This window comes from Solea solea, chromosome 15, assembly GCF_958295425.1.
Source record: "Solea solea chromosome 15, fSolSol10.1, whole genome shotgun sequence".
Classification (NCBI taxonomy): domain Eukaryota; kingdom Metazoa; phylum Chordata; class Actinopteri; order Pleuronectiformes; family Soleidae; genus Solea; species Solea solea.
Window position 1 is genome coordinate 11107038 of NC_081148.1, and position 11709 is coordinate 11118746.

An 11709-nucleotide genomic window follows, 5' to 3' on the forward strand; every position below is an offset into this window, starting at 1 on the left:
AACTGACAATCCTCTTTAATCAATTTAATCTAATTGAATAAAGGATTTGGAAAATGTTGACAACCCTATTACCAGCATCTTGCTGATGATGTGCCTTCACAACGGTCACCAAACAGGAAGCACCGGGAACATAAAAGTTGTCTGTTGCCCCTGAAATTGTTCAGGTTTTCTTTTTTTCTTAAAGAAAAGGATGATGTTCTACATTAAAAGGAAAGGAGGAAATACCTGGAATGCTTTGGTCTGACTCTCAATATTTTCCAACCACTACATAGACAATACCGGGTAATGGATGAATTCTCAGACAATTGTAGTATTTTCACTGGGTTTTACTGGCCTAATACAACAGGTATCACCAAATTATTGATCCAGATAATGGACATTGGACTGAGAACTTATTTCTTATTCTTTTGTGGATATGGATATTGACAGGTTAAAGGGCTTAAATGGATCCAAAACTAGTCAGACCCTGTTTGAACAAATTTTACATGTCTCCGTTCTCACCTGCTCCTCTGTGATGAGTCCTGGTTGTGTGTCCGCCTCGTCAGTGGTGTGGTGCAGAGGCAGACTCTGGCACAGGTGGCCGAGCAGCATGGCCACTTCCTTCATGCTACGCCAGCAACATACCAGCACCATCTGGGCTGTCACCCTGTAGCTCTCACCACCTGGAGACAACACACATCCACAGTGAGACAAAACAAACTGTGACAAGATACTGGAATATTGTGGCTGCTCTTACTTTATTCACTGATAGTTTACGCAAAGAAAATTAAACAGTTGTAATAAATGGAAACCGTGAGAAGTCCCAATGTCACAGAACATGCTTGCTGGTCATTTATATTCACACACACATTTAAATTCATCTCATGTGTCCAGTGTGACACTGTAGTAATCCAAATAAGTGACACACACAAAGTATCATGTACAGTAAATACAGTACAAAAAAGGGCAAACACTGCCCCCAGCAGCATATTAATGTTACTGCACCCACAACAGCACCAACTGAATCCACTGCTCATAGGGAAATCTTGACACTGGTGAGCCTGACTTTGAATTTCACAATATTTAACAAAGGAATTTCAAAACTACACTGAGTTAAGGTCTAAAGAATAACATTTCTGTGTACAACTGAATCAACTAGTGTGCCATAACTCACCCGTGTCCACTGATGGAGTGTGTGTGGTCTGGCTCTGTGTTTGATCATCTTCAAGGTGTGTGTCCAGCTCTCTGGTGCTGGTGAAGAAGTCATTGGTGTCTCGGGGCTGAATCTCCTGCAAAATCCTCTGCAGACCTGCTGACGTCTCTGTCCATAAAACACACAACAAATATCACATACAATACTCCATCAAAGGGACTCTTTTGGTGCCATTAGTATGAGTTGAGTATTTTCCAGTTGACGTGTGAGATAAAAAAAAAGTATGTCCATGTTCAGGGAAATGCTTTACTCTCTTATTTTATAGGCTATTTTATTTTTAAGCCACGGACTGTTACCCTCACAAATTATACATATAAAAAATGATTACATTACATTACATTACATGTCATTTAGCAGATGCTTTTATCCAAAGCGGCTAATCCAGAGTAAGAAATGAGATTACCTGAGTCAGTATCCATGGGGATGAGTCCTTCAGGGGAGGAACTCTGAACTACAGGGGAAACCACGTCCGACATTCTGTAGCACACAGCAATGAGCTTTGACACCAGACATCTCCACTGCTCAGTCTGTTCCAGACTCCTAAACACACGTATCGAGAACACAACTGCTCAGACTCAGACAAACAAAACACAGTGTGCTCTAGAGTGGTGCAGTAAGCTTTCCTTCACTGCCAACAACAAAGACAGTTGTTTAACATGTGTATGAGCTGCGATGGTTTTTGTTCTCACTCTATTTTGAGCTGCTGTAGCACTGCTGTGATGCAGTGAGCTCTGCCATACAGAGGAAAGGAGGCCGCCGCTTGCAAGAGTGACGACTCGGCTCTCAACACCTCTGACTGCAGACAACACAGCAGGAACTGAACCACTGTGGACAAAACAACAAAACACATTTCACACCTGCAAATCAGTAAAGTGTTAAGTACATGCATAGATTTGCTGTGTGTACTATACACCCAGAACCTACCTGCAAGGGTGTTGAGTTCCAAAATAATCTTCTCCGAAGCCTGGGACTGTGGAGGGGGAGGCTGGAAATCGAGGCCCTGCTGCTGGGCACAGTGCAGCAGAGCTTGGCTCAGGTGTGGCTGCGGCAGCAACATGTTGAGGAGGTGAGCTGCTGTGACGCTGTCAAACGGCTTGGTGCTGGTACTGAGGTCCAGCGCAGCTTGAAGGACACATCGCATCCTCTCTGGCTCCTGACATCACAGAGATGATGTGAACATAGTGATTGTACAATGTAAAACCTAAAAGTATTTTTTAAATATCTCATGCACTGTATCATGTAGGGGAACCGGAAGGTATAAGGAAGCCAAATGTAAGACTTTAAGGCACGGCAACCTTGTTATATGTGCCCAGTTCTTTTCTTTTTTTAAGGCCTTTAAGACCTTAAAAAGCCCTTTGTATGTCAGATATCATTCTGACATTCTATCATCATTTTAAGGGATAATTAAGGTCCCAATTTTGAACAATCAAACAGACGAGTAGTTAGTGTTTGGATTATTTACCTGTAGCCCAACAGCTGATGGAGGGAGCTGCCGTAACAGTGTGGATGCCAGATGTTTGACTTCCAAGAAGTTGCTGGCAACAGAGTATAGGACATTCTGAGCATGTGCAGAGGAAACGACCTCACCAAGGGCAAACACATCAGAACCTGAAGAAAATGGTGAGGTAGAGGTAAGAAGAAAAAAAAACACAGTGAGACAGTTGGAGCACCAGGCTGGCATCAGGGTAAAGAGCCTGTCCAATAATGGATAGACAGTTGGCTCAGGAGCCAACAGAATCATGGACTCCAGTGCTGTGACTTGGCAAAAGCTAAGTCACAGCACTGCAATATGCCAAGTGTCATCAGTATGGTGCCCAAAAGCACTCGGCAAAACTTTTTATTTAAGGACCCACTTTTTAAAGATGACAAAGCATAGTGACCACAATTCATGATATAAATTGTGACAAGAGCCAATTTTGTCCATATGTTTCTGACAATTTCTGCTGACAACAATGTAATTATTATGAATAAGTTTACCAGCATTTGTGTGATATATGTGTGATAAATGAATCAACTTCATTGTATGCATGTCAATTTAACAAATGCACATAAATATTAAGTAAAAGGCTGGAAAAATCCTGCAAATATATTTGGTGACCCAAAACAACATTTACCAATACAGTCTCTGGGAATTTCTGCCCGAGGGTAAAGCCATGAATTCCAAAATACTACACGCTTGTGTTTTCTACCACGTATATGACCAGGTGTGCAATTTTCAGCTGTAGTATAAGAGAACAGTCGATTCATAAGGAACCTAGTACTTAAACTGAATAACTCACTGCAAAAAACATTTTTCTATTTTGAAGTCAAAACAAAGTTACTAAAGTACTAGCATAAAGTACTAGCATTACACAGCCACTGCCTTTGCAGTGATACGATGATTAAAATATGTATATTATAGTGTACATTTGTTATAAAACTATACTTTTGTTAATTGTGGGAGAAAAACGTCTGTGACATTCTGTTAAACGTGAAAGTCAATTAAGTCTGCAGGTGCTGAGTGTTAGGTGTACCTGTGCTGAAGGTGAAGAAATGGCCCAGTAAGCAGAGCAGGTGGAGAACCATGAGGCATTTAGAAAACGAAGCTCCAGGAATCAAAACCTCCAGCAGCCTCACACAAAGCCAGTGGAGGAACTCCTACATTGCACACACAAAAATAGCCCTTTATTAACTAGATCGAACTGAGAAAACTGAGTGCTGAGTAAACGTGTTGTGTTAGTGATATACCTTGTACAGATGTAATGTGTGTTGGTCTCTGTCTCTCTGCTCCTGGTCTCTCAACTGACTCACTCTCTTCTGCAGCAGCAGAGTGCTGTCCCTCACTCTACAGAGTAACTGAGGAGTAGGAGATGTTGTTGAATGAAGTGACCACTTTGGTATTTGCATTTAATCAAACATGAACATGCACAGGCATTCGCACTGTGTGATTTTAGAGGCACCAACGACGACATGATGTGAACAGCTCACCTTCTTCAGCAGGCTGACTGTCTGCTGTCTGACACCGGGGGACTGACTGTTGAGATTGGGCAGCAGGAAATGGCAGATCAGGTCCCTTTCCTGTGAAGTCAGAACCTCAGTGCTGCGGTGGCTCTCGCACACCAAACCCAAAGCATCCATCCTCACCTGGACAGTGAGAGATGATGATGATGATGATGACATTCACGTATAGAGAGAATCCACGAAATGCACAATTTTAAGAACCATTCACACACATTCAAGGACAAACACAAACTCACTTGATCGTGTTTGTGTACGAGTGCCTGCTTGAGGAGGGAGAGGGGCACTAGTCCTCCCCACAGACTCTTTTCAGAGGATGGAACAACACCCTGGGCCCTGGCTGCTCGCAGGCACGTCATCAGAGCTCCCATTGGACCTCTGCAACCTGAGCCACCTGGTAGAAAATAAAAACTTTATTAACAGAAATATTCTACCCCATTATGGACTACCTTCTTTAATTGCTTGTGGTAAAAATACAGTCTTTCAAATCACAACAGAAGTCTTATTAATATGAAGTGATGTGGATCAGAAGGGGAGAAACACAGAAGACTGTGTTTGTATGTGGCGTCGTGTGAGTGTTTGGGACTTTGCCTGTGCTGGAGGGAGGCGTTTCCTGCAAGGCCTGCACCATGTGAGCCAGGCTGGAGGGGCTGCAGCGGAGCAGCTTTGGCAGGAAGTAGTCCAGGATGTATGAGGTTTGATCCAGTCTGGCACGGCACAGCACCTGTAGCAGTGGTGTTACCCATGTCCTGTGCCAACACTCCATCCAGTCCTCTATCTTTCCTGCTGCAGCAGCGTCCTTTACCAGCTGTGCTTTGTGACCAATAAGAAACTTTTCCAGCAGGTTGCTGGCATAAGGAGCCAGCGTCTGGTCCCCCATCAAGCCCAGGAGACACGATGGCAGTTGGGGCTGGATGTTAAGCAAGTACCGTGCTCCACAGAGCTCCACCAGGCAGCCCAAGGAGCTGTATTTCCCCCTCATGTGCCACTCAAGTCCCAGCAGGCTTTGGGTGAGCTCTCTGATGTAAGAGTCCTCAGTAGGGTCAGAAATGGACGAGTTGATGTGCAGATGGAAAAGGAGAAGGTTGTGAAATAGTGAGCGGGTTTGGTGGCGCACTGCGTCTAGTGGGTGTTCCCAGTGGGAGTAGATGTGCTCAAGGAGGTGTCGGTGCAGCTCGGAGCCTCCGCTGAGAGCCTGCTGAAGGTGTGGAGGGCAGGGCCGTGGATCTCCCTGCAGACAGCCCAGGGCCGCACCACTCCACAGTGTTAGCACCCGAGCCACCACCAAGGCTGTACTGGACTCCTTGACACTATGGCAAAAGAAAAGTATCAATACCAGGATAGTGGTAGTACATTTTTAATAGAGCAATCAATAGAAAAGTCAGTTTAGACAGATGTACCTGACATCCAGATCCAGCAGCAATCTGGGGACTAACAGTAGCAGGTTCTCCCACTGTGGTCCTGGTAGAGCCCCGTCCCAGCTAAACATGGCCAGAACCCCATGACACAGATACAGGGAGACACCCAGCGGGCGATCACTCGCACACAGATGGATACACCTCTCTTTGAGCCACAGCGGGGCCAGGTCCAAGCCCTGGACTGAGCTTTGCAGCAAACTGCACACCTGACACAAACAAACACACAGGAACATTAAGGTGATTAAATGTGTCTTCCAAATGTTGCTTTTGATCATGAGTTTTAGGAAAATAAATGCTAACAAATGTGTATATAAATATTTATATATATACATACATATACACATATATATACATACACACACATATATATATATGTATACATATATGTATTTATACATATATACATATACACACATATATATATATATATATACACACATATATATATATATACACACATATATATATATATATATATATACACCCTCAATTACCCTCAATCCATGACTCACCAGAGAAGCGATTTCTTCCTCAGAGCCCATGACAGACCTGATCAATAACACAACAGCCATGGCAGCTGTACTCTGGACTGACTGGATGAACTCCTCTAGAGGCAGAAGGAGGAACAGATGAGAAGATCAGTGTGGTACAGTATGTTGGTGTAGTACTTTTTCTATTTTTATGCGTCCCGTTTTCAATCTCAGAATATTCCTCATTCTTAATATCAACCAAGAAACTGCACTGTGAAGTTGTTGGGTACAATGTGTGTGCACAGAATACTACAGTTTGCAGCAAGTTTCTTACCATCAGTGAGGATGTGTACATAACAGCTCAGGAGGCTGCTCAGTGTCTCCTCCATCCTGCAGTGATCCTGCTCTGTCTGCAGGGCGGCACTGATGGTCTCTTGGGATCTCTGAATTACCAGCATGGAGGTCTTCACAGCAGTCAAACAGGAGTGCATCAGCTCGGCCTGGGCAATGTGACGGCCTGCAAGACCACTAAGGGAACAGCAGGGGGCGACAGACACACATTGATAAACAACAAGCCATACACTACAGATGTCAGGGTTTTCCTGATCCACTCCAAGCGTCTGTCAAATTTGAGTGCAGTCATGATGAGCCAGGAAGTAAATGCAACCAAGCATGAAAGAAAACACAACTAATTTAGCATTATCAAATGTCAAATCTCTAAATTTTATTCGCAATACTAACATAAGTTGTGTACCTGTTCTGATGAAGGTATTCCCTCAGTCCCTTATGAAGAAACTGCAACACTACACAAACGAGAAGAGCGAGAATAAGGCTGAGAGAAAAAACAGAGTCTCGTCTTAAAATCAGACAATAAAGACATGCAGACACTAACCTTCAGGCACAAGTTTGTGAATGCATCTCTCACCTGGAGATAAAACGTTTCAAAGAGGCAGATTTTGTGTTTACTAATGTAACAGGAGGTAAAAAAATGATCTGATCGATCAACAAATCAACATTAAAAGGCAAACACGTGCAGTAGCCCACTCACCAAGAGGGAAGCCATCCAAACAGGCAGCGATTGTGTCTACAGTGTGAAGATATTTGTCTGAACCCAAGTTAGAAAGACTGTCAGACAAGCAGGCACACAAACAGTCTACAGTTTGCTCCCTTAACCAGGCAGGTACTGAACCCAAGGCACTGCGGACAATATAGAAACTTAATTATTTATTACAGAGCCAAAGAATGTATTGTTAAATCTGTACACATCCAGCACTTTTACATCTTAAACATCAAAGAACAGACTTTGACAAAAGTACCTGGCGATGGCTCGTCGTAAGGGATTCTTGGCTTGCAGGGAGGTGAAAAGCAGGGCCATAGTGTGTAGACAGGTCTCTAGAAGAGTGTTTTCAGTCTGCTCTTCACTCAGTGCCTCCAACTGGGACCCTGCCTGATGAAATATAAATAAAGCATTTTTGGTCATATACTGTATTTTCAGTCTAAACGGACATTATCCGGAGTTTGCTGTTCACATTTGACAGTACCACAACATTGTCTCAGTGAGACACAACCACAAGAGCAGCAGAATGTCTTATCTCTGGAGTTCAGCGCATGTCTGAAAGCATCTATAGAGACTGTAATCGTCTGATTATATATATATATATATATATATATATATATATGTTTATCATGAAAATCACAACAGTCATTGTGTTCTTTACCTTTTTCACCAGATGGATCTGCTGCACTGGCTCTGTCAGCTCCAAACAAGACTGTAGGGTCTGGGCAACCTGACTGACGCCATCTTCTCCCCCATCCACAGACAGGGACGCTGCGAAAGACAAGCCATACGCCTCAATTTTTAGTCGTAGAAAATGCAGTGGAGCAGAGTAGAACTGCAAAATATATATCTTGTAAATTACTGCCATTGCAACAACAACATACACAACATGACCTGTAGCACAGCACCTGTAGCAGTGGGGTTAAACTTTTAACTTTTAAATGCAGGCATAAAGATGTTGATTTCTTGATGTTCTTCTTTTCAATAAAACTATGATGCTGAAATTGAAATAATTAACTTTTCACTGTCTGGGATTATGTTATCAGTGAATCCAAAGCACAAAGACATTTCACCTTAAACATAGCTATTTCTTTACTTATTGCAAGTCACATCATCATTGCAATATTCAAATATGTTGCATGCTGTGCAGCCTTATTGGAGGGTACACAATTGAACAGAAAGAAGTAGTAGTTGAACAGAAAGAAGCAGTAGTAGCAGTAGTTTTGACTTCATTACCTATCAGTTTGTGCAGGTTCTGCTCTTCCAGCACCACAGCCTCCACTTTGGCTGTCTTCTTCTTCTTCCCCACCATGACTCTGCCCTGTGTGGGAAGCAGGATCATTCCACATCAGCCCCATTCATTGAAAATATATGACTGTGATGCAAGCAAAAAGACAACTAGATTGTAAAGAATAAAACTTGGAGGCAACCCAGCCTCATTCTCCCTCTTTCAGGTTCTCTTCTCTCTGATGACAACTTAACCCACACTTGTTAACAGTATGTTTCTTTTGCAACTGCTAGCAACTGTTAGCCAACTACTGCCTAGCAATGATTCTAGGAGCCACGTTGAAAAGAAACACAGACAGGGTAAACACTCAAAAATCACGTCAACTAAATCCCCACAAATAACTGTTTAAGAAAGGCAATGATTGATTGATACGATATGACTGACATTCACGTAAGTTTAACATGTGGTTTACTCACCGGAGCCCCAGTGTTTTAGCTGGCTACTGAGGAGATTCAAGTCGCGAGTAAAGAACGACCCTTTCCGGTAATATGTTTTTCAAAATAAAAGACAGGAGTCAAAAAACAAAACAGTTTACAATCGTTGACTTGTTTCGTGAATTAAAATATTATTCGCTTTAGTTCACGATTGAAAATATAGTAAAACATATGTGGTGAACACAGTTGATGTTGTAAAATGTTACAAAATATAACTTTGAAGGCATACTTTTAATGGTTCCTGTATTGTTCCCGGGTGTTGACGGTCCATGCTGTTGCCGCACGCGAGAGTCGTCACTTCCCGAAAGACTGCAACGGACCCGCCCACAGAGCGCTCCAGATTTCTATTGGTGGATCTTAACGTCAATCATTGTACGACGCAACCGCTGGGAAACGCCCATCAAAACTGCAATTGGACAGAAATCACGAAGCAGCTCCCTCTGACCATCTAACTCCAACTTTTCCCGTGTAACTGGATTGAAAACGTTTGGAAGACTGAGCCATTCACTGTGTTGTTGTTTTTTAAAGTTTCCCTCACAGGAATAAAAAAATAAGAATAAACGCATAGACACCGGAATGGACATGGCGTGAAGTCCCTATTACAGCTTTACATCTATTCTCAAGGGTGAGTAGTAAACTCTAATGAAATTTGCTTTTTCTGTATAGTAAACAGGAAACGATGGAGAATAACGTATGGTTATCACTTTTTATTAGTGGAAGAAGTTAATTAAACGAAACACTGATACTCTCTGAGTTGGTGTTTTTTGTAAGTACATAAAAAGATAGCTGTGGGTGTTTTAATTCAGAGTAGTGATATTTTCTGTGATCTAAGGACACTTAAATCACCCAAATACATAACCCACTATGTGTGTTTGAAGTAAAATACCGACCACTTCGCTCCACAGAGAGTTTACCTCAGTGAACTGTCCTTCAACAGGCTGACTCAGTCCTGTATGAGGAGCAGCATCAATTGAATACTTTTCAGGACTGCTTGGTTGCTTGTCTGAATTTAAAGTGTGTGTACAGTGTATTTCAAAGTATGGCTTTGTTATGTGGAGTATACAGTATATGTTGGAATACAATCAACTAACTAACTCTCAAAACTCTCAGAACAGAGCAACAACAAGGAGGCTTAACAACTTTTATATGATTAATATTGTGTTATATTTTGTTAAAAACAAAACACACATTATTTTAACAATTGAACATGGGGCATTTATATGGAATAACCACAAGGAAACACTTCCAAGATGACAGACAAACCTGGAAAAAATGGGGTTGTAACAATAACATAAAACATTAGAAACACAGTACATTTGAGGGGGGAAATAATACAATAAAAAAAAAGCAGTAGTGAGTGATGCATATACACAATTGACACAGCATTACTTAACTACTGGTCTATTAACAGAGTGTTGTGCACATTTTACATAATAGCCCACAGCCATTTCATGGGATGAAAATGCAGTGCCTATTATAAAAGACAGGTACTGCTTTCACAGTCTATTTCCCAGTGAGAAGTGGATTATATTCCCACACTGTAAAGCCTTATTTTAATTTCATTCCCAGCAGGTAGTGGAGTCTTTAATGACTGGCTGTGGAACCACTCCAGATCAAAACACAGGAACATTCTCACTCAACTGATTCTGGTTTCATTGGTTATGCGAACAAAAATAACTAGAACAAGACAACACGTGAAAAACATTGATTACCTTAATCTGGATAAAGGCATGCTCAGATTGAGAGATGATTTTATTAAGACGTGGAGTTGTTTTTTCCAATCTCAGTTGCATATGATCATGAATGAATGTTGTGAATAGAGACATTTTGCACATTTAACTTTTCACAGACTTTTTGTTTTCTATTGATTATCACAGAATCGTTGTACCGTGATATTATTGGTATCATAGACCGTGTATCGCGTATCGTATCGTGACATTCCGACACCTGTATGATAACATCCCGTTTGTCGTCATAATGTGAGTAATGTCTTATTCAGAACAAGGTCAACAGTTTGGCTGACTTTACTCTGGGGGGAAGTGGGAGTGAAAGATAATCCCAGACAGACAAGGTTCAGGGGTTAAATGGCCTTTTATGTTTCTCACCAACAACATCCTTTGATTATCGTGGTGCAACGAAGCTCTGTATCTGTCCATGATTCACGCATTTGACGAATCTTCTGGCAGGATCTTTTTTAAAAATCTCCAAAGAAAGAAAATTGGAGTGAATTCACCTCTCAAATCAAAGTGAATTACATATATCGTAAAAAAAAACAAAAAAAAACTAAGTCGTGTTTTTTAAGTACATAAATATATAGTTTTGGTTGTTTTAATTCAGAGTAGTGATATTTTTTTGAGATTTAAGGACACATAGGACACTTAAATACATAACCCACTATGTGTGTATAAAGTCAAATTTGAAATACCACAAATTAAACCTTTTCGCTCCAAAGAGCCACATTTCTGACGAGTCTTAAATTATAAAAGTTGCCAAACGTACAGTTCATACATTATGCATGCTCTTATATTTGTATTTCTTCTTCAGTATGTATACAGTATGTACATCTTTGCAGTCAGTTGCTGATGTTGTTTTGTGGGTTTCTTTTTTCCTTTGTCTATGATTATACCACAGGAAACAAGCAGAAAAAAAACAAGCCTGTTGAAACAGTTTATGGCCTCTCTCTCTCTCTCTCTCTCTCGCTCTCTCTCTCTCCCTCTCGCTCTCTCTCTCTCTCTCTCTCTCTCGCTCTCTCTCTCTCCCTCTCGCTCTCTCTCTCTCTCTCTCTCTCTCGCTCTCTCTCTCTCCCTCTCTCTCTCTCTCTTTTCTCTCTCTCTCTATATGTCTCTCTAGTCT

The 11709-nt window shown here is 41.6% G+C and overlaps 1 protein-coding gene across 1 annotated transcript in view; it reads right to left on the minus strand.

The window, feature by feature from the left end:
• The window catches only part of thada (THADA armadillo repeat containing), an 82128-nt gene extending 73193 nt beyond the window's left edge, over positions 1-8935 (minus strand). Inside the window, exons 1-21 of the mRNA XM_058651826.1 lie at positions 8839-8935; positions 8371-8455; positions 7796-7905; positions 7394-7524; positions 7126-7274; positions 6970-7002; positions 6832-6880; positions 6412-6605; positions 6120-6214; positions 5590-5813; positions 4781-5499; positions 4429-4583; positions 4160-4315; positions 3920-4027; positions 3706-3829; positions 2655-2800; positions 2117-2345; positions 1882-2017; positions 1596-1732; positions 1154-1300; positions 502-662 (exon numbers count right to left, since the gene is read on the minus strand). Of these exons, the coding sequence (XP_058507809.1) occupies positions 502-662; positions 1154-1300; positions 1596-1732; positions 1882-2017; positions 2117-2345; positions 2655-2800; positions 3706-3829; positions 3920-4027; positions 4160-4315; positions 4429-4583; positions 4781-5499; positions 5590-5813; positions 6120-6214; positions 6412-6605; positions 6832-6880; positions 6970-7002; positions 7126-7274; positions 7394-7524; positions 7796-7905; positions 8371-8446 (3279 nt within the window). The 5' untranslated portion in view covers positions 8447-8455; positions 8839-8935. The remainder of the gene's footprint in view (positions 1-501; positions 663-1153; positions 1301-1595; positions 1733-1881; positions 2018-2116; positions 2346-2654; positions 2801-3705; positions 3830-3919; positions 4028-4159; positions 4316-4428; positions 4584-4780; positions 5500-5589; positions 5814-6119; positions 6215-6411; positions 6606-6831; positions 6881-6969; positions 7003-7125; positions 7275-7393; positions 7525-7795; positions 7906-8370; positions 8456-8838) is intronic.
• Positions 8936-11709: the final 2774 nt, after the last annotated feature.